The sequence below is a fragment of the Zalophus californianus genome, chromosome 16 (genome assembly GCF_009762305.2).
Source record: "Zalophus californianus isolate mZalCal1 chromosome 16, mZalCal1.pri.v2, whole genome shotgun sequence".
Taxonomy (NCBI): Eukaryota; Metazoa; Chordata; class Mammalia; order Carnivora; family Otariidae; genus Zalophus; species Zalophus californianus.
Window position 1 is genome coordinate 34,145,350 of NC_045610.1, and position 23,951 is coordinate 34,169,300.

At 41.5% G+C, this 23,951-nt stretch overlaps 1 protein-coding gene across 3 annotated transcripts in view; it reads left to right on the forward strand.

Annotated features, from left to right (window-relative positions):
* Nucleotides 1–23,951, forward strand: part of CA10 (carbonic anhydrase 10) — a 540,464-nt gene that overhangs the window by 70,364 nt on the left and 446,149 nt on the right. For all 3 annotated transcript variants that reach the window (XM_027568021.1, XM_027568019.2, XM_027568020.2), the window contains exon 3: nucleotides 22,237–22,311. In XM_027568021.1, coding sequence (XP_027423822.1) covers nucleotides 22,237–22,311 — 75 coding nt within the window. The remainder of the gene's footprint in view (nucleotides 1–22,236; nucleotides 22,312–23,951) is intronic.

Sequence of the window (23,951 nt, forward strand, 5' to 3'; positions counted from 1 at the left end):
TTTTAAAGATTTTATTTTTTTTATTATTTATTTGAGAGAGAGAGAAAGAGAGCGCATATGAGAGCAGGGGGAGGGGCAGGGGGAGAGAACCTCAAGCAGACCAGACTCTGTGCTGAGCACAGAGCCCAGCGTGGGGCTCCATCTCACAACCCTGAAACCATGACCTGAGCTGTAATCACGAGTTGGATTCCCCTAGCAGGAGAAATCTTAATAGTGGGGTGGGTGTGGGGCAGCAGTGAGAGCATGGAGATGGGGATCTCACAATCCTGTGATTAGGCAGTTGTAATTGCCCATGCCAGTAGTTATTGAGGACTTGTGTCTGGGCATTATAAATGTATAGGAAAGAATGGATTAAAGCTATAGCAGATGTAGAATCAAGTCTTAATTTCTTCAGTATTGGAGGTGGGTATGTATAGGTTGCGATTAGTTTCAGCTGTGAGTGACAGAAAATACCAAATAAGATGGAGAGTTTTTTCTTTCTTGTAAATGTAGGCAGTGTAGGGATTCTAGCTCCTCCTTTCTTGTTACTGGAAATGAGGCTTTTGCTTCATGGTTCAAGACGGCTGCTTGACGTCTTGCCATTGTATGCACGTTCTAGCCTTCTGGAAGGGGTGAGAAGAGGCATAGCATTTCCCTTTAACACTTCCTGGATCTGACTAAGATCTCATTAGCCAGAACTTAGTCACAGGCCCACACTTAGCTACAGGGGAAGTAGGGAATTGTCTTTATTCTGAGAAGTCATGTGCCTTCCTAAAAACTAGGGCTTCTCTTGTAAAGGAAGAAGAAGAATATGAATATTGGGACATTATTCTTACTGTGTTTGACATAGGGGCAAAACACTACTGTTGGGATTGTGACGTTCTGGGAAATAGAAGTGCCCTATTGAGTGAGCTGCTGAAAAGGTTGGATGGACCTGAAATGGAATGTCCTAGGGAGGAACATAAATCTTCAAGTCCTGTCATTGAAGTAGTAGCTGTGACTCCAGGTAGATTCCAAACTTCACTTTTGTCTTTGTTATTTAAATAATGAAACTCTAGTTTGACTGGTCTGGACTGCACAGATATGCTCCTAATTCACTGGCTCCACCACTTACCTACAAAGTACGTGACCGGCCCTGTTTTGTACTACATGGTCAGCAAACACTCAGTGGATCAGAATCTGAAAGAAGGACAAAACGGCGTTGAGCTGCAAATAGATGAGAAAAATAAATTAATAAACCACCCTGGCCTTTTCTTAAGGTTTGCATCTGACCCTATGTCCCATCATGGCTAATTGATTGCAGAGGGTCATTTTGTCTGCTTTCTCTGCAGCCCCCTGACCTTGGCTTTGTCCCAGCAAATAGCACAGGTTCCCTGTATGAGTTCCCAGAATGCTTTCTTGCTTCAGGTCTCTGGTCCTGTTTCCGCAGGCTCCTTGCTGACTGCACTTTGATTTGCAAATGTCCTAAGTGTCCTTAGGGGCTCCTGAGCAGCCCCCCAGTCTGGCAGGGCTGTCTTTTTCCTTCTGAGTTGGCTCAGAATTTAGAGAATGGGAGTATGCAGATCAATGCTTCTTTAGGCTCTGATTTTTTTTTTTTAATATTTCAACCAGATTCAAGTGAAATTATGCCATAACTTCTGACTTCTTCTTCTGAGCATTTTCTACTTTTTCCCTTTTGCTAGATTCCCATTCTGCCTCTGGTTGCACCCTTCTCCCTACCAGTGCCACCACCACTGACAGCAAATAATAAAAGTAATGGGTGCAGTTTATTGGGCATAAAGTATTGTCTTTTTTTTTTTTTAAAGATTTTATTTATTTATTTGAGAGAGAGAGAGCATGAGCAGGGGGTGGGGCTGAAGGAGAGGGAGAAGCAGACTCCCGGCTGATCAGGGAGCCTGATGTGGAACTTGATCCCGGGACCCTGAGATCATGACCTGAGCCGAAGGCAGAAGCTTAACCAACTAACTGAGCCACCCAGGCGCCCCTAAAGTATTGTCTTATATACATTAGCATATTTAGTATTTCTGACAGTCGTTCAAGGTAGTTATTCCCAGTGTTCAGATAAAGACACGGAGGTGTTTTGTGTGTGTTTAACTGAGCATTTTAAAAGTGAAATGATGGGCGCCTGGGTGGCTCAGTTGGTTAAGCGACTGCCTTCGGCTCAGGTCATGATCCTGGAGTCCCGGCATCGAGTCCCACATGGGGCTCCCTGCTCAGCGGGGAGTCTGCTTCTCCCTGTGACCCTCTTCCCTCTCGTGCTCTCTATCTCTCATTCTCTCTCTCTCAAATAAATAAATAAATAAAATCTTTAAAAAAAAAAAGTGAAATGATTTGCCCAGAGTAGCACAAAATTTAGTAGTGAATTTGTGATTCAACTCTGGGTTGCTGTATATTCTCCATTATTTCACACTGCTTCTCAAAAGACACTGCTTCTCAAAAGACACCCTGCTTGTTTCTCTTCGTTTGACTTAGCCTTACTGAATTCAAGCTTAAGAGAGAAATGAGGAAGTTTTAGTCTCATTCAAAGCTACTAGTTTTGATGGAAAGTTTTATATTAAATGACATTAATCCCACAATTGACTAGCTCATTGATTTTAGGAATTACCAATGTTTATCAACTGCAGTTTAGAAAGTGTTGGAACACTACATCAAAAACTAATGATGTACTGTATGGTGACTAACATAACATAACATAATAAAAAAAGTGTTTCGTTGTATCAATACTCTTAGTATTCTGAATACAACACACACACATTTTCCTTCTCCCCATGATGGAGAGGGCAGGGTGAGCCTGGGCGTGGACTTGAATTTTTGGGGTCTGAAGTTTCATCCACCTGTTTTAAAACATAGACAGAACCTACTACCAAATTGATCTATGGTATTTATGGAAAATACATCTATACCTGATTCTAAGATAATAAATAACAGTAAAAAAAATGGAATACAAAAGTTGTCCTGACTTTAATGAAATGTTCATCACAAGAATTTATAATGGAAAAGAATCATTCATTAGACAGTTACAGTGCTTCTTGAATAGTTGCCTATTTGTCAAAAGTCAAATTGTTTTTAAATGGATTAGCATTATTCTATCATTATTTATTTTTCTTGAGGTTACCCCAATATTTCTCTTTAAAAATAATCACTTACAGGGGCACCTCGGTGGCTCAGTCAGTTGAGCGCCTGACTCTTGATTTCAGCTTAGGTCATGATCTCAGGGTTGTGAGATCGAACCCCGCATCAGGGAGTCTGTTTGAGGATTCTCTGTCTCCTCTCTCTCTGCCTTTCCCCCAGCTTGCACTCTCTTTTGCTCTCTCTAAAATAAACAAAGAAATCTTTTTAAAAAAAAGTATATGAAGAAATTGCTGAAGCCATGAGAAGACCAAGGAGACATGACAGCTAAATGGAATGTGGGATCCTGATGATGGGATCCTGGGAACAGAGAAAGGACTTCAGGTTAAACACATAGGGAATCTGAGTAAAGTATGGACATTAGTTAATAATAATGTATCAATACTGGTTCATTACTTTGTGACAAAGGTACTGATGAAGCCGATAGTGATAATCAAAGACACTGGGCATGAGTATATGTGGGAAGTCTCTATCTTCGTAATTTTTCTGTGAAACTAAAACTATTCTAAAATTTATCCCTATCTTATATCTATCTATCTATCTATCTATAATCTATCTATCTATCGAAAGTAAATAAAGATACCAGGACTAGCACCAGACCACTATTTTTCTCTCCTGTTTCTTTTTTGTTGCCACCTTTAGTGGCCTCTCCCTCTCAAGCTCATCTCAGATTTTCCTCCTCAATTCAGCTTCTAAGTATTGAACATCCCAGGGCTCTATTCTCTGTCCCTTTTGGTCTCTCTCTTTACATTTTCACATTCTTCTTGATGACCTCTTCTAAACTCAAGGTTTTAAATATCATTTATATGTCAAAAAGTCATGAACGTATATCCCATTTTGATTGTCTTCAGAATTCATTTTATATCCAGCCACCTACTTGGCATCTCCCCGTAAATGCTTACTCACCATCTCAAATGGAACTCTTGACTTCACTTCATGCTCCAAAGATACTCTTCCCCCAGTCCCCTTTGCCAGCTCAATAACTGTCAACATCGAATCACTCAGGCCAAAAAAGGTAGGAGTTATCTTTGATCTGTGGTCTTTTAACTTCCCTCATTCATTCCATCAGCATGCTCTCGTCACTCTTCCTTTAAATGATACGGTGTCCATCCACTTCTATTTTCACCAACACAGTTCTAGTTGAAGCCACCGGATCACAACCTAAATTGTCAGCCTCATGTTGAACTTCTCTTTCCATGCATCTACTATGGTTCACCCATAGTGGCTACTTCTCTGTTTCTCGAAAAGCCAAACTCCTTGCCTTCGTAGGGTCTTGAATCCACCTGAAATAACAGTGCTGTAGATCTGCATGAGACCAGATCTTTTTTGTCATTTAAATCTCAGATGAAGTGTCATAACCTGAAAGGCCATCAACTATCACACAATCTGAAGTGTCCTTCCAGTCATTTTCCTATTATCTTGTCCTAATCTTTAATTATACTGCAGAATACTTTCTGTACATAATTTTCTCCTTCTAGTTTAATTCAGTTGCTTTTTATTTTCCTGTCTCCCTCCAGTAGAATACAAGTTCTTAGAAAACAGGTTGTATGTTTGATGGTTAGAACACTGCCTGACAGTTGTAGGTACTCAGTGATGTTTGTTGAAATAATGAAAGTGACAAATGAGAAATAAACACTAACATTCTGAAATTCAGGGATGTGAGGGATCACAGTGGAACTGAAGTGATCAGGAAAAGTTTCTTGAAAGGAGTGGGAATTGGTGAGCCTTTGAAAATTGAGTAAGACTAGTCAAGAAGAAGTAGGTAAAGGGAATTCCGGGGGCGGGAGGGAAGGCTAAATAAAGCAAAGATGTAGAAAGAGTAATAAACATGAATACTTGGGGACAGCAGGTAGAGCAGAAATTTTATAAAGATTATGAGAAATGAGATCAGACTGAGTGGTCTAGATTCTAAAATACCAGGCAAAGGGACTAAGAATCATCCATGTTAGGGACTTTCCTCTCTTGTTGATTTTTGACTCGAGCTACGTTTTAGCCTCCTAACTGCAATCTCCTAAGCGTTTTAGGTGAAAGTAATACAGTCTGTTTCACCACCAATTTTTGTTTTTTTTTTCTTTTCCTTAATCTCCCAATGCACATACAATTTTGATGTCAGCTTGCTTGAGTCTGGCCGAATGTGCCAGGTGATTCTAGCTCATATATAGTTCCTGTGCTTGAATGTCAGTATGTGGCCCAGTTAGTTAGCACAATCCTTGATCTGAGTGTTCTGTCTAGTTTTTATGGTAAATGGGGGTCACGTAGGGTAGAGGGATAGAAATGAGTCTCATTCTTGTCTCACAAATGCAAAAATGTAAAGAATGGTGCAGATGTAAATACTCGCAGATATGGTATCACCCCCACCCCCACCATACTTTTAAATGAAACACATTGAGCTTAAATAAAAGAGTTTGCTATGGCTTTGATTTCCCAGGCAGAGTGTCAGCTCCTGGTGATCTTCCATCTGTCAAGTGAGTGTGGGCCTGTCCACCAACTTGAAACTGCTTTTGTCAGCATTCCCATTGACCGCAAATGCAGGCATCACACCAACAAGTCTTTGGATATAAACTAAAATCTCCCAAGGGTTGTTTGAGCGGGACTGTAATTTTGTATAACGTTCGACTTCACCACAGCATTTTTCATGCATTCATCCAGCAGTTACTGGGCATCTCTTGTTCTTCTTCTTCTTTTTTAAAGATTTTATTTCTTTATTTGACAGAGAGAGACACAACGAAAGAGAAAGAACACAAGCAGGGGAAGTGGGAGAGGGAGAAGCACCTTCCCACTGAGCAGGGAGCTGGAGGTGGGGCCCGATCCCAGGACCCTGGGATCAGGACCTGAGCCAAAGGCAGACGCATAAAGACTGAGCCACCCAGGCGCCCCTGAGTACCTCTTCTTGGCGACGCTTTGCATAAATAATGGTATTTCAAAAGAAGATATGTTCTCTGGCCTCAAAAATTAGTTTAGTGTGAAAGAATGACATGGAAACAGGTAAATGTGGGGCACTATCTATCTCCATGCCAAAATGTAAGATAACACATAATATCAGAGGTGCATGGAGGAAAGAGAGACCTACAGAAGTCAAGCACTTGGGGAAAAGTATTATCCCTGGCAGGTCCAGTGGGTGCCACAAAATGTACCGGGATGGTCATTTACATTTCTCCTAGTGATCCATGCTCCTCTGGATGTTCCTGCTTCCCATGTAGGGGGCACAATCGGCCTTTAAGGGAAAACAGTGATTGTCTCGGGGACAGGGAATGTGATCCTTCCTATCCTGCATCCATTGATAGCAGGACTATTTTCACCTTCCAGCATTTGGTTTTCTTCTGATCAGTGCCTCCTTCCTTATGCTACCTCCTTAGTCAGAGAAAAGGAGTTTCTTAAGTACACTATACTGTTCAGAGCTTCTCCTATCCCATTTAAAGGATAGTACCTGTAGTCTAAGTGCATCTCCCCTATATTTTGTTCTGTCTTCCTTTATCATAATCCACCTGGCACAAATAACATTGCACTGACCAAGGGCTTAGAAGTGCATTTTTGCAATGTGCATGCTTACAGTTAGGTGCATTTTGACGGGATTTTCCTTAAGCAATCTCCCTTCCCCTGCAGGAGCCCTTTGTAAAAGCTCTTCTGTTCCATCTTGCACCATTTCCCTCCCTACCACGCCGGCCACTCTCAGTGTTGCTCTTGAGTTTTCTTTTCCATGAGGTCAAGAGACCACTACAATTTCCACATGGAGATGGTCCCAAGTTGTGTTTTCTCTGAACCTAAGGTAGTGATAGGGATTGAAAATACAGAAATGTTGCAAAAGTTCATCTCAAAATGATGTGAAACAATTAACATGTGAAAGTATAATTACTTTATCTATGGACACAGAGAAGAATCCCAGGATGAGAATCCCAGGAGTTATCCAGAAACATGCTTTATAAAAGACTGAAGGGAGGGGCAGAGCAAGAAGGCGGAGGAGTAAGAGACCGAGATTTCGTCTGGTCTCAGGAATTCAGCTGAATAGGGATCAAACCATTCTGAACACCTACGAACTCAACAGGAGATCGAAGAGGAGAGTAGCAACAACTCTCTGAACAGAGAAGCGACCACTTACTGGAAGGTAGGACGAGCAGAGAAGTGAATCCGAGGCAATATTCGGGAGGATAGATGGCGGGGGAGGGGGCCTCCGGCAGCCGCTTCTGGCAAGTCATAGAGCCGCGGAGCACAAAATCGGAACTTTTAGAAGCCGGCTCTGCTGAGGGACGTCGCTGCAGTGGCTAAGCGGGGGGTGGAACCCTCGCAGGACAGTGTGGTCTCAGGACCCTTGGGGTCACAGAAAGACCGGGGGTGCCTGAGTGCGGCAGAGCTCCCAGGTATCGGAGCAGGGAAGCCGGCTGCATAGACGGAGCCAAGGCGCGGGCTCTCAGCTCGGAGCTGCCATAAACTGATCCGCGGCCCAGTCGGGCCACTGCTCCTCCAGCAGGGACCCAACAAGCGGCAGAGCCGGGGAGACTCCCCTTTCTCCCCCGGGAGGAGCGGCACGGGAACGCACCGCAGGGATCTGCTGGGTGTGGAGACTCCACACGGGGTCGGGTGCCAGAGATAGAAACGCTCGGTCACAGGCCGGGTGAGCACGGAGTGCGGCCAGAGACCGGGGAGACAGGAGTGACTGCTTTTCTCTGGGGGTGCACTGAGGAGCGGGGCCCCGAGTTCTCAGCTCCTCCAGGCGGAAATTGGGAGGACACCATTTTCGCCCTGGTCCTCCAAAGCTGTACCGAGAGCTTGCAGGGAACAAAAGCTCCTGAGAGCAAACCCGAGCAGCTTGCTTAGCCTGGACTGACAAGGGCGAGGTAATTCAGCCTCCGGCAAAGACATTTGGGAACCACGGCAACAGGCCCCTCCCCCAGAAGATAAACAGGAACAGCCAGCAGGCCAAGACCAAGTATACCGATCAAGGAGAACGGGAGAACTCCAGCGCTAGGGGAATACTGCACATGGAATTCATGGCTTTTTTTTTTACCATGATTCATTAGTTAATCAAAGTTAATTTTTTTAACTGTTTTCTTTTTAATTTTTCTTTTTCCCTTTTTCAACCAATATCTTATCAATCCCTTTAAAAAAAACATTTTTTATTTTACATTTTTAGAGTCATATTTTATCCCTTCATAGTAGTTACCCTTATTTTTGGCATATATATATATAAGTTGTTCTCTCTTTAAAATTTTGAGATACAGTTTATTCTAACAGATCAAAATATACCCTAATACACCAGTGGATAGCTTTGTTCTAGTCTCCTGCCTGATCACATTCTCTCCCTTTTTTCTTTTCTTTTTTTTAAATCTTCTTTCCTTTTTCAAACAACTTATCTTATCAATTCCTTTTATAAAATCTTTTATAATTTTCATCTTTACAGTCATCTTCCATCCCTTCATTGTATGAACCCTTATTTTGTACATATATGTCTTTCTTCCTTTAAAATTTTAGGACGCACTTTTTTCTAACAGACCAAAATACGCCCAAACTCTAGTGTGTGGTACTGATCTATGCACTAGCCTGATCATATTTGATCATATTCTGCTTTTTTTGTATTGCTCTGTTTTGTTTTTAACTTTTTTTTCTTTTTTTCTCTTTTTTTCTTCTTTCTTTCCCTTTCTTTTCCCCTGGTTTCAGGTCTTTTCTGATTTATATACAGTATATTTGCTGGGGATGTTGTTAACCTGGTAGCATTTTGTTCTCTCATTCATCTATTCTCCTCTGGACAAAATGACAAGACAAAAAAATCACCTCAGCAAAAAGAACAAGAGGTATTACCGTCAGGCAGGGACCTACTCAATACGGATATTAGTACGATGTCAGACCTGGAGTTCAGAATCATGACTTTAAAGATACTAGCTGGGCTTGAAAAAAGCGTGGAAGTTATTAGAGAAACCCTTTCTGGAGAAATAAAAGAACTAAAATCTAACCAAGTCGAAATCAAAAGGTTATTCATGAGGTGCAATCAAAAATGGGGACACTAACTGCTAGGATAAATGAGGCAGAAGAGAGAATCAGTGATATAGAAGACCAAATGATGGAAAGTAAAGAGGCTGAGAAAAAGAGGGAGAAACAACTACAGGATCACGAGGGCAGAATTCGAGAGATAAGTGATACGATAAGATGAAACAACATTAGAATAATTGGGATCCCAGAAGAAGAAGAAAGAGAGAGAGGGGCAGAAGGTATATTGGAGCAAATAATAGCAGAGAACTTCCCTAATGTGAGGAAGGAAACAGGTATCAAAATCCAGGAAGCACAGAGAACCCCTCTCAAAATCAATAAAAATACCTCAACACCCCGACATCTAATAGTAAAACTTACGAGTCTCAGAGAAAAAGAGAAAATCCTGAAAGCAGCTTGGGAGAAGAGATATGTAACCTACAATGGTAGAAACATTAGATTGGCAACAGACCTATCCACAGAGACCTGGCAGGCCAGAAAGGACTGGCATGATATCTTCAGAGCAATAAACGAGAAAACTATGCAGCCAAGAATACTATATCCAGCTAGGCTGTCATTGAAAATAGAAGGAGAGATAAAAAGCTTCCAGGACAAACAAAAACTAAAGGAATTTGCAAACACGAAACCAGCCCTCCAAGAAATATTGAAAGGGTTCCTCTAAGCAAAGAGAGCCTAAAAGCAGCATAGATCAGAAAGGAACACAGACAATATACAGTCACAGTCACCTTACAGGCAATACAATGGCACTAAATTCATACCTTTCAATAGTTACCCTGAATGTAAATGGGCTAAATGCCCCAATCAAAAGACACAGGCTATCAGATTGGATTAAAAAACAAGACCCATCCATATGCTGTCTGCAAGAGACTCATTTTAGACGCAAAGACACCCCCAGATTGAAAGTGAGGGGGTGGAAAACCATTTACCATGCTAATGGACACCAAAAGAAAGGTGAGGTGGCAATCCTTATATCAGACAAATTAGATTTTAAATCAAAGACTGTAATAAGAGATGACGAAGGACACTATATCCTACTTAAAGGGTCTATCCAACAAGAAAATCTAACAATTCTAAATATCTATGCCCCGAACATGGGAGCAGCCAATTATATAAGGCAATTAATAACAAAAGCAAAGAAACACATTGACAACAATACCATAATAGTGGGGGACTTTAACACCCCCTGACTGAAATGGACAGATCATCTAAGCAAAAGATCAACAAGGAAATAAAGACTTTAAAGGACACACTGGACCAAATGGACTTCACAGACATATTCAGAACATTCCATCCCAAAGCCGCAGAATACACATTCTTCTCCAGTGCCCATGGACATTCTCCAGAATTGATCACATCCTAGGTCACAAATCAGGTCTCAACCGGTACCAAAAGATTGGGATCATTCCCTGCATTTTTTCAGACCACAATGCTTTGAAACTGGAACTCAATCTCAAGAGGAAAGTCGGAAAGAACTCAAATACATGGAGGCTAAAGAGGACCCTACTAAAGAAAAATGGGTCCACCAGGAAATTAAAGAAGAATTAAAAAAATTCATGGAAACCAATGAAAATGAAAACACAACTGTCCAAAATCTTTGGGATACAGCAAAGGCAGTCCTGAGAGGAAAGTATATAGCAATACAAGCCTTTGTCAAGAAACAAGAAAGGTCTCAAATACACAACCTAACCCTACACCTAAAGGAGCTGGAGAAAGAACAGCAAATAAAGCCTAAACCCAAAAGGAGAAGAGAAATCATAAAGATCAGAGCAGAAATCAATGAACTAGAAACCAAAAGAACAGTAGAACAGATAACGAAACTAGGAGCTGGTTCTTTGAAGGAATTAACAAGATTGATAAACCCCTGGCTAGACTTATCCAAAGGAGAAGAGAAATGACCCAAATCAACAAAATCATGAATGAAAGAGGAGAGATCACAACCAACACCAAAGAAATACAAACAATTATAAGAACATATTATGAGCAACTCTATGCCAGCCAATTAGATAACGTGGAAGAAATGGGTGCATTCCTAGAGATGTATCAACTACCAAAATTGAACCAGGAAGAAATAGAAAACATGAACAGACCTATAGCCACTAAGGAAATTGAAGCAGTCATCAAAAGTCTCCCGATAAAGAAAAGCCCAGGGCCAGATGGCTTCCCAGGGGAATTCTATCAGACATTTAAAGAAGAATTAATACCTATTCTCCTGAAACTGTTCCAAAAAATAGAAATGGAAGGAAAACTTCCAAACTCGTTTTATGAGGCCAGCATTACCTTGATCCCAATACCAGACAAAGACCCCATCAAAAAGGAGAATTACAGACCAATATCCTTGATGAACATGGATGCAAAAATTCTCACCAAAATACTAGCCAATAGGATCCAACAGTACATTAAAAGGATTATTCACCACGACCAAGTGGGATTTATCCCTGGGCTGCAAGGATGGTTCACCATCCGCAAATCAGTCAACGTGATACAATACATTAACAAAAGAAAGAACAAGAATCATATGATCCTCTCCATAGATGCAGAGAAAGCATTTGACAAAGTACAGCATCCTTTCTTGATCAAAACTCTTCAGAGTATAGGGATAGAGGGTACATACCTCAATATCATAAAAGCCATCTATGAAAAACCTACAGCGAATATCATTCTCAATGGGGAAAAGCTGAGAGCTTTTCCCCTAAGGTCAGGAATGCGGCAGGGATGTCCACTCTCACCACTGCTATTCAACAGAGTATTAGAAGTCCTAGCCACAGCAATCAGACAACAAAAAGAAATCAAAGGCATCCAAATCGGCAAAGAAGAAGTCAAACTCTTACTCTTTGCAGATGATATGATACTTTATGTGGAAAACCCAAAAGACTCCACCCCAAAACTGCTAGAACTCATACAGGAATTCGGTAAAGTAGCAAGATATAAAATCAATGCACAGAAATCAATGGCATTCCTATACACCAACAAGAAGACAGAAAAGAGACAAATCAAGGAGTCGATCCCATTTACAATTGCACCCAAAACCATAAGATACCTAGGAATAAATCTAACCAAAGAGGCAAAGGATCTGTGCTCAGAAAAGTATAAAATACTCATGAAAGAAACTGAAGAAGACACAAAGAAATGGAAAAACATTCCATGCTCATGGATTGGGAGAACAAACATGGTGAAGATGTCAATGCTACCTCGAGCAATCTACACATTCAATGCAATCCCCATCAAAATACCATCCACTTTTTTCAAAGAAATGGAACAAATAATCCTAAAATTTGTATGGAACCAGAAGAGACCCCGAATAGCCAGAGGAATATTGAAAAAGAAAAGCAAAGCTGGCGGCATCACAATTCCGGACTTCCAGCTCTATTACAAAGCTGTCATCATCAAGACAGTATGGTACTGGCACAAAAACAGACACATTAATCAATGGAACAGAATCGAGAGCCCAGAAATGGACCCTCGACTCTATGGTCAACTCATATTTGACAAAGCAGGAAAGAATGTCCAATGGCAAAAAGACAGTCTCTTCAACAAATGGTGTTGGGAAAATTGGACAGCCACATGCAGAAGAATGAAACTGGACCATTTCCTTACACTACACACAAAAGTAGACTCCAAATTGTTGAAAGAACTAAACGTGAGACAGGAGTCCATCAAAATCCTAAAGGAGAACACACATAGCAACCTCTTCCACCTCAGCCGCAGCAACTTCTTCCTAGAAACATCGCCAGAGGCAAGGGAAGCAAGGGCAAAAATGAACTATTGGGATTTCATCAAGATAAAAAGCTTTTGCACAGCAAAAGAAACAGTCCACAAAACCAAAAGACAGCCGACAGAATGGGAGAAATATTTGCAAATGACATGTCAGATAAAGGGCTAGTATCCAAAATCTATAAAGAACTTATCAAACTCAACACCCAAAGAACAAAAAATCCAATCAAGAAATGGGCAGAAGACATGAAGAGACATTTTTCCAAAGAAGACATCCAAATGTCCAACAGACACATGAAAAAGTGCTCCACATCGCTCGGCATCAGGAAATCCAAATCAAAACTTCAATGAGATACCACCTCACACCCGTCAGAATGGCTAAAATTAACAAGTCAGGAAACGACAGATGTTGGCGGGGATGTGGAGAATGGGGAACCCTCCTACACTGTTGGTGGGAATGCAAGCTGGTGCAACCCCTCTGGAAAACAGTATGGAGGTTCCTCAAACAGTTGAAAATAGAGCTACCATACGATCCAGCAATTGCACTACTGGGTTTTTACCACAAAGATACAAATGTAGGGATCTGAAGGGGTTCGTGCACCCCAATGTTTATAGCAGCAATGTCCACAATAGCCACACTGTGGAAAGAGCCAAGATGTCCATCAACAGATGAATGGATAAAGAAGAAGTGGTATATATACACAATGAAATATTATGCAGCCATCAAAAGGAATGAGATCTTGCCATTTGCAACGACGTGGATGGAACTGGAGGGTGTTATGCTGAGTGAAATAAGTCAATCAGAGAAAGACATGTATCATATGACCTTACTGATATGAGGAATTCTTAATCTCAGGAAACAAACCGAGTGTTGCTGGAGTGGTGGGGTGTGGGAGGGATGGGGTGGCTGGGTGATAGACATTGGGGAGGGTATGTGCTATGGTGAGTGCTATGAATTGTGCAAGACTGTTGAATCACAGATCTGTACTTCTGAAACAAATAATGCAAGATATGTTAAGAAAAAAGAAAAAGAAGAAGATAGCAGGAGGGGAAGAATGAAGGGGAGTAAGTCGGAGGGGGAGACGAACCATGAGAGACAATGGACTCTGAAAAACAAACTGAGGGTTCTAGAGGGGAGGGGGGTGGGGGGATGGGTCAGCCTGGTGATGGGTATTAAAGAGGGTACCTTCTGCGTGGAGCACTGGGTGTTATGCACAAACAATGAATCATGGAACACTACATCAAGAACTAATGATTTAATGTATGGTGATTAACATAACAATAAAAAAATTAAAAAAAAATAAAGTAGCTCAGTTCTAAACATTTTAGTAGGGAAGCGGAACTAGATGACAAAAATCTTTTCTAGCTGTAAGACAGGAATCAACACAGTGCTGCCTGCCACAGGCTGAGTCCAGCCCTCCATGTGTGTTTGTAAATACCATTTTATTGACACACAGCCACAGCCATTCATTTACATATTGTATATGGCTGTGTTTGTGTTACTGTGGCAAAGTTGAGTCATGAGGACAGGGACAGAATGGCCTTCAAAGCCTACAATATTCATTATCTGGCCATTTACAGAAAAAGTTTGCTGACTCTTGGTCTAAGACTATATATATATGTATTTTTTTTTTCTTTTCTTTATTAGGGGCATCCCTTCTCTGTTCGTCCATCTCCCCAACTGCCCAAGAGGAGATTGGAGCAATGAATTGTGTCTCTCTCCAAATCCAGAGATTCTGAGTTTTTTTTTAAAACTTGCAAGTTCTCAAACTGCCACAATGAAAAAAAAAGAATAAAATTGAAATATGTTTTCCTTACTATCAAGAGAGGGGCCCTTGCTATGTGTATCTCCTCATCTGGCAGTGATGACAGCTTTTACTGTCACCACAATTTTTTTGATTAGACACCTGGATTTTTCCCAGGGGCTGGTTGCACAGTGCATAAAGAAATCCAGTGCACCGGCAAAGTGCTTCAGAGGCTAAGGCTGCTTTCTGATCACCTGTTTGCTCCGAGGAATTCTCAGCTGGCTCTCCACTCACTGGATATCAGGAGGATCTGGCTGGCAAGGTTTAAAATGAAAAGCCAGTACCTGTCCTGGTGCACTGTGGCAAACAAGCCACCCATGCTTACTGTAGCAGAGCTTTAAATGTATTTTTTAAAGATTTTATTTATTTGTCAGAGAGAGAGAGAGAGAGCACACAAGCGGGGGTAGCAGCAGAGGGAGAGGGAGAAGCAGACTCCCCGCTGAGCAGGGAACTGATGTGGGGCTCGATCCCAGGACCCTGGGGTCATGACCTGAGCCGAAGACAGACGCTTCGCCGGCTGAGCCACCCAGGTTTCCCTGAGCAAAGCTTTAAATGAAAAAAAGCTTTTCGATGTGCTGTTCTATCTTTCCAAACTGCCCAACAGTATGAGGCCAGACAGGGCATACAATGGCATTCAATAACACATTGTATAAAACCCTTCCTTTTCTTCACATCTAGCCTGCAGGTATCATATTTTGTAATTTATAGACAGCTCAGGCTGATTGATTTTTGCAGGGCGAGTTTGGATCCTTCTCTAGGCATGTCAAAGAAAGCAAATGGAAACTCTCCAGTTCTGTCGTTCTAACAGACTTCATTCAGATGGTTTGATTGTCTTGCCGCCTGCTAAACTCTTACATAATTTCACTTCGTAATGGATAGGGTAGCTGAAGGATCAATGACTGGACATGAAGGGAGAGCAGGATGTTTTGCTGCTTCTGTTCATTGCAATACTCATAATTATCCAAGGACTTCATTTTCTTCTGCCTTTTAAATGACATCTCCTGGGACGCCTGGGTGGCTCAGTCGGTTAAGCGCCTGCCTTCGGCTCAGGTCAGGATCCTGTGGTCCTGGGATTGAGTCCCGCATCGGACTCCCTGCTCAGTGGGGAGCCTGCTTCTCCCTCTGCCTGCTGCTCCCCCTGCTTGTGTGTTCTCTCTCTCTCTCTCCCCCTTTCTGATGAATAAATAAATAAAATCTTTCTTAAAAATGACATTTCCTAAATCAGTGCTTAGGTCAGACTGATAGGTCTTCCTTATAATGGGCCTCTGTGTGTGTGTGTGTGTGTGTGTGTGTGTGTGTCTGTAGGGGGTGGGGGGTGCCTATATGCACAGAGAGAAGAGAGAGAGAAAGAATAGGAATGTATCTGAAAATCTGAAAACTTAGTCATTTTACTCAGGATTGTATTGGAATTGCTTTCCCTTTTTGTCATCTTAAGAACATCTTTGCTTTCTCTTTCTTCCTTGCTGCTTTTCCTTTGCTGGAAATGATAGTTTCTTAAGGATATGGTCAAATGGCAAGAAAAAGAAAAAATATTGAAATGTGTAATGCGGTGGCATGTGGACTTGACACTACAATTCAGATATATAGGGAAATGTGTCTTTTATCTAAAAGTTTTCTGATTAGTGTTCAAAATGCTTTATTCTCATTTAGCATAGATAAATAGTCCTGTAAATAATCCTGTTAGGTCAGTGACTGTCAAGAAGGGCATTGTGAGATCGTTTTATTTTTTTAAAGATTTTATTTATTTGAGAGAGAGCGAGAGCAAGAGAGAGAAGGAGAAGGGGGAGGGAGAAGCAGACTCCTGGCTGAGCAAGGAGCCCGATGTGGGACTCGATCCCAGGACCCCGGGATCATGACCTGAGCTGAAGGCAGACACTTAACTGACTAAGCCACCCAGGAACCCCTTGAGATTGTTTTAATGAAATATACTGCATTTAGCACCAACTGGGCCAGGGCAGGCAGAGAATCTGCTCTGCAGTATATTTGACAGTTTCAAACAGTGATACATTGCCCCATGTCCCAGCAGACATTCAAGTGAGTGAAAAATTTGTATTTATATGAGCATATAAATTTCATGTTGCTTATGAACACAAAGTATCTCTTACATAGTTTTACTATGTCCTCTTCTCCAGCAGTGCAAATACTGTGTCTATCAAGGGAAGATGGTACTTTATTTTGTTCTGAACTTTGCCAAGAGTTGTTCAGTATTTTGGAAAATCACATCACTGAGAGCAATGCCACTTGTGGATTGTGGCCTCTCCAATAGAGTACAACTGTCTTATTTTTTTTTAAGGTTTATTTATTTATTTGAGAGAGAGAGAGGTAGGGGGTGGGAAGAGCAGAGGGAGGTGGAGAGAATCTCAAGCAGACACCCCACGGAGTGCAGAGCCCAACACTGGGCCCAATCCCAGGGCTCTGAGATCATGACCTAAGTCAAAATCAAGAGTTGGACACTCAACCAACTGAGCCACCCAGGTGCCCCCCAACTGTATTATTTGTACCTGTTTCAATCAAATATCCAACTTCTTCATTCTTCTGGTGTATCATAACCAAGTATTTACAAATTGAAATATATTTTATTACAAATTATGCATTTATCCTTTATATTACAGTTAAAGCATTACATTGTTTTTTGAAATCATGTTCATAAATTAACAGTCAACAAACTTTTTCTGTAAAGATCCACATAGGAAATATTTTAAGTTTTGCAGGCTAATTGGTCTCTGTCACAGTTATTCAACTCTGACACTATAGTGAGAAAGCAGCCATAAACAATATGTAAAGAAATGGACATGGCTGTGTTTCAATAAAACTTTATAGACATTGAAATTACCATTTAATTTAATTTTCACATGTCATAAGATATTCTTATTTATTTTTTTGACTACTTGCAAAGCCTTCTTAGCTTTTGAGTGGTACAAAAACAGTCAGTGGACCATCTTTGGCTACTAGATGATAATTTGCCAATCTCTGTTCTAATGCATCATGCTCAAGCATACACACTGAAATATATATTTAATGAATTACATTTATTTCTCCTTTACATTATAGCTAAAGCACTGTGTTAATTGTTTAAAATGGATATGTGTAAGTACTATCAATGAAAAGTTTTGTAAAACAACTTGGTAAAAATGTTTAATATAAAACCGAAATTTTTGAGGGCTGTGAAGATCCTCACTTATAATGATGAGATATATACAAGAGAATGTGGCTTCTCACTGTGGTTTTGATTTGTTTTTCCCTGATGCCAAGTGATGTTGAATATTTTTTCATGTGTCTGTTGGCCATTTGGATGTCTTTGGAGAGATGTCTGTTCATGTCTTCTGCCAATTTCTTCACTGGATTACTTGTGTTTTAGGTGTTGAGTTTGATAAGTTCTTTATAGACTTTGGATAGTAGCCCTTTATCTGATAAGACATTTACAAATATCTTCTCCCATTTTGTCAATTGTCCTTTGTTTTTGTCAACTGTTTCCTTTGCTGTGCAAAAGCTTTTTATCTTGATGATAAAAAGTCCCAATAGTTCATTTTTGCTTTTGTTTCCCTTGCCTTTGGAGACATGTCTAGCAGGAAGTTGCTGTAGCCGAGGTCACAGAGGTTACTGACTGCATTCTCCTCTAGGGTTTTAATGCATTCCTTTATCACATTTAGGTCTTACAGCCATTTTGAGTTTATCTTTCTGTGTGGTGTAAGAAAATGGTCCAGTTTCGTTCTTCTGCATATGGCTGTCCAATTTCCCCAGGACCATTTGTTGAAGAGACTGTCTTTTTTCCCTGACATTCTTCCCTGCTTTGTCGAAGATCAGTTGACCATAGAGTTGAGGGTCCATTTTTGGGTTCTCTATTCTGTTCGATTGATCTATGTGTCTGTTTTTGTGCCAGTACCATACTTTTTCTGATGATTAGAGCTTTGTAATAGAGCTTGAAGTCTGGAATTGTGATGCCACCAGCTTGGTTTTCTCTTTCAACATTTCTTTGGCTATTCTAAGTCTTTTCTGGTTCCATACAAATTTTAGGATTATTTGTTCCAGCTCTTTGAAAAATGTTGGTGGTATTTTTTTTTTTTTTAATTTAAAAGATTTTATTTTTCTGACACAGAGAGACAGCAACCAGGGGGAACAGCAGAGGAAGAGGGAGAAGCAGGCTCTCCACTGAGCAGGGAGCCTGATGCAGGGCTTGATCCCAGGACACTGGGATCATGACTGGAGCCGAAGGCAAACACTTAACCAACTGAGCCACCCAGGCGCCCCTGTTGGTGGTATTTTGATACGCGTTGCACTGAATGTGTAGATTGCTCTGGGTAGCATAGACATTTTAACAATATTTGTTCTTCTGATCCATGAGCATGGAACATTTTTCCATTTCTTTGTGTCTTTCTCAATTTCTTTCATAAGTGTTTTATAGTTTTCAGAGTACAGATCTTTTACCTCTTTGGTTAGGTTTATTCCAAGTATCTTACGGTTTTTGGTGCAATGAGATACTACCCTACACCAGTCAGAATGGCTAAAATTAACAAGTCAGGAAACAACAAATGTTGGTGAGGATGTGGAGAAAGGGGAACCCTCTTACATTGCTGGTGGGAATGCAAGCTGGTGCAGCCACTCTGGAAAACAGTATGGAGGTTCTTCAAAAAGTTAAAAATAGAACTACCCTATGACCCAGTAACTGCACTACTAGGTATTTACCCAAAAGATACAAACATAGTGATCTGAAGGGGTGCCTGCACCCCTTTATAGCAGCAGTGTCCACAATAGCCAGACTATGAAAAGAGCCTAGATGTCCATCGACAGATGAATGGATAAAGAAGATGTGGTATGTATATATAATGGAATATCACTCAGCCATTAAAAAAATGAAACCTTACCATTTGCAATGACATGGATGGAACTAGAGGGTATTATGCTAAGTGAAATAAATCAGAGAAAGCCAGTTATATGATTTCACTCATATGTGGAATTTAAGAAACAACAGAGGATCATAGGGGAAGTGAGGGAAAAGTAAAATAAGACAAAATCAGAGAGGGAGTCAAACCATAAGAGACTTTAATCATAGGAAACAAACTGACGGTTGTTGGGGGGTGTGGGGTAACTGGGTTATGGGCATTAAGGAAGGCACATGATGTAATGAGCGCTGGGTGTTATTTAAGACTGATGAATCACTGAACTCTACCTCTGAAACTAATAATACACTATATGTTAATTGAATTTAAATAAAATAAAATTAGAAAAAAAAGAGAACATGGCTTTCCCAAGTACCCCTGGGAATAAAGAAAGAAGGCCATATTTATGATTTAAATTGTTCAAGACAGTCAATTTTGTGAGTTTCAATAAAACTCAAAAATTCCTGTCTTTGATAAGAAAAATCAATCCTGGCTTATCTCTAATGCAAAGATGTTAAGTGGTATCTGCAGTTCAATGCTTTTGAGCTTTCAGATATGTGTATCTCTTCCACACTTGGAACATGTTTCATGTCCAGCAGAGTTAGGCTGAAGTTTAGTGAAATATCAGAGTTGTTTGTTTGTTTTTTTGTTTGTTTGTTTATTTGGGTTTTTTTGTAGGATGTACTGCCTGTGAGTTTTATTTAATTATCATCAAGGTGAGCATTACAAAATGTTTCAAAATGAGCCACCGTAGGGGTGCCTGGGTGGCTCAGTCAGTTAGGCATCTGACTCTTGGTTTCAGCTCAGGTCATGATCTCAGGGTCCCAGGATCAAGCCCCACGTTGGGCTCCATGCTAAGTGCAGAGTCGGCTTGAGATTCTCTCTTTCCCTCTGCCTCTCCCCCCTCTTTCTCTCTCTCTCTCTAAAATGAATAAATAAAATCTTTAAAAAAGAATGGGCCACTGGGTCTGAGTGCATTAGGTGAATCTGATCTCACAGACTTCTAAACCTTTGTCATTCTCCTCTTTGTCCTACGACGACCCTCCATGATCTGGGAAGGAGGGGGAAGGTGGATCATGTAATATCAAGGCTCAGAGGAAGCATCAGAATTGTTCTGAACCAGAGAAATGTCCTTTGTCCACCTACTTGGTAAACTTTCCAACCATATAACTCTTGACCTGGTTTCTTAACTTGGTCAGGCATAAAGAATTCCTAGCTAATTTCAAATCTCCTTGTCTTTCCCTAGTACCACAAATACCAGGAGTCTGTTGACTCTTCCACTTGGCTCCCTGGCTGGACAAAGTCTCTCCAGCCTCTGTGTTGAGGCCACTTCTCCCTTTGCCTGCTGCCCCAGAATGGATAAACTGGCCTTTCACTCAGCTGCCTTTAGGATCTTCCTCAAGGGCTGTGGGGGCTCTGTCCATTCCACATGGAAATGGGGTACTGGGTAACCCAGTGTCCTTTGACTCATCCCAAGCCCTAGACTTGTGCTGGGCAACTTGAAAGGTGATATCTTTCCAGATCCTTAAGTAGGTTCTTTGTCCCTCTTCTATTTGTGTCTAAATACCTCAACCCCCACTGTCATCTCCAGAAGGAGTGGGCTTCTCTTTCACTTGTCCTGTGTCATAAACCATTCTTCATCACAGAACTGCAAGCCTCAGCAGGCTTAATGTCATACTCAGAAATAAGTATCTTCTCTCTACTATGGGGAGACACTTGGAGCTAAGCGACTGAAGCTCATAGGGAAGCTAAAGGAATTTGGCAAATCCTCCCTATACAAAGCTGTGCTTTCAAACGCGTTGTCTTGGACCATGTTCTCTAACCCAGAATGATGCGTCTGAAGGAGACTGAAAAAAGAACAAGATTTAAAGAAAGGCAATGAATGTCAAGGTTTAACGTTTGCTATGTACTCGCCAAATTACAGATATGGTTGAAATTACCTTATTTTCTTCCAGCGTGACTGACAGCTGAGATGTGAATGCAGTTCAGGCATCCACATAAGTGCGTGTGCCACCTGCACTTCGGGGCAGACACCCACATATAATAGAATCACCCCAGATCGCCCACCAGCTGCCATAAAGGTCAAGGCTTATCCTGAGGTCCTGTCAGCATGAGCTCACAGATCCCTATGCTGTGTCCCAATTTCTTGGGCTTTCCACTTTTTCTCCCTATGACGACAGAAGCTCTCACCATGATGATTTATATTCTTGTTTTCATTTTCCTGGGGCCTGAAGAAAGCCCTTCCCTCTTCTAGCCCAGCCCTTTTAGCAAATGCCCTACCTCTTTTCGATTCCTAAGGGGTTTGTGCACGTGTAGAGTTCTTGTCTGGCTCATGGCTGGGATCAGCTTACTCTCCTCAATCCCAGGGGAGGGTGCGTGTGCGTGTGTGTGCGTGTGTGTGTGTGTGCGTGCGCATGCGCGTGTGTGCACGCGCACGCACGTGTACGGGGGCAGGTGCAGAAAAGAGGTGAGTCAGAGGTAGAGACAAGTGACAGGGGAATTCAGATAGGCTTAAATACATAATTATTGTCTATTTCCCTTGCATAGAAATCTCCTGAGTGCTTTTTTTTAATAAAAACACGATGACAGTATATTGTAAAAAAAAAAAAAAGGAAAAGGAGGGTAGTTGCTGCATTTTGTAGGATGACTTGTGGGTAGAAGAGGATTATTTTATGTATATTCACCCTTCTTCCCAGCCAGGACACAGAGATCCTCCACTAGCCTCTCAGTGTCTCTTCCTTTTTTAACCCCTACAGCTCAACAGAATTCACCAAAAATCCATGAAGGCTGGTGGGCGTACAAGGAGGTGGTCCAGGGAAGCTTTGTTCCAGGTAAATACATACTTATTCTTGTTCTTTTATTTTTTTTTTAAGGAAAGAATTTGAATGAAATAAATTTTGCATTTGCTGCGTGCCAAGGGAGGTGCAGGGAGCAGCGGCATGTCTCGTACACAGTGGGAATAAGACTTTTCTGTCAAGGGGACGTTTGTTCAAGAGTGGCAGTTCCACCAAGACCCCCTTTCTCCATGGAAGCCTACAACCCTAGGCCTTTCCCTTGGGTGGTTCTGCCAGGGAGAGGGCTGCGGAGGACGGAGGGTTGAAGCTCCATCTGTTGTAATTTGGTTAAGCGAGAAAGAGCCATTTTTTTTTTTTTTTTAACATTAATGAAACAGGAAGTCTGGAAAGGCTGACCATGACAGTGAGTCTTGCTGGGATGCATGCTGTCACTGATGTCACTTTAGTACCATCTGTGGTCAGGACTTAGCAGATTGGGCCAAGCGTGGGCTAAAAATAATGGCCAGAGTGGATGCTGTCAGCATGAGTGGGGAGGGAACTGAAGACAAAGTAGAGCCAGAAACATACCATGGCTTTGGTGTCAAAGGAGTGTGGGGGTCCCTGTTGTCCTCCACCACTCTCACCTTAATCACAGTCCTCCTCGTTCTGCTGTATCAGACTTTAGTTGGGAGAGAGGCAAGAGAAAGAGCAAGCATGTTAAGGAGAAGGATGGACAGAAAGGTGGGTGAGATATTTCAAAGTATTTTTAACTGCCTAGATGTGGGAGGGGAAGAAATGCAGTTCTTGAGAGGAGTCGATATGGAGTTCCCCATTTGGGCGCTAAGCACAGAGGGTTTCATGTGTCGGTGGAGATCTTTGTAGTTGGTGGCAGGTGGGAAGAGCAGTGTCCCGAGCTCACATGGTTCATTCTTGGCTGCTGTCTCTTGTGTTCTGGTTCTTCTGTGGAGTTCCTGATGTCAACTGTGCAGAGCGCCACAAGTTACTAAACCCCTCTGAGCATCACTTTCTCAGTTGTACCGTGGGACGGTAATTAACCCATGCTCTTGGGGCTTTCCAGTAGGAGGAAAGCAGCTTGGTGAGGGAGAGGTGGGTGACCCACGAAAAAGCCAGCTGACTGCCAAATAGCCTCATAAATTGAGATTATTAACTGTACAAATTTACTATGGCACATTTATTCCTTGGCCCAGTGGGCATAGAAACTGGTCTTGATTAATTCACCCAGAAATGATCAGGTTTCTAATAATAATCTTTTAACAACTTAATCGACACAGGCTATATTCATGTGGCCTGATCTAGATACATGGCATTTTATCCTTGACAACTGGGGACATCCCTTGCCAATGGATCGAGTGCTTATGGTTTTTCTGAGGAATCTGCTTCTCATATTCAAGGCATCCCAGAAATTGTATTTATAATTATATGCTTGTGCTTTGCAATTATGGAATTAAAGCAACAAAGGGCATTCCCTCCAGGTTATGAGTCTTGCCAAACTAATAATATCCTCCAATATCCTCTGTAGTGACTGAAGTGCTCATGGATAATACTGAATAAGCCCTGCAAAATTTTGCTTTTCTGCTCCACATTTTATTTTTGATGTTTTCCCCTCGGTTGGCACATCCCTTCTTTACACATGTTCAAAGCCCTCTTTTGATTTGGTTGTTGCTTCTGAGACAGCC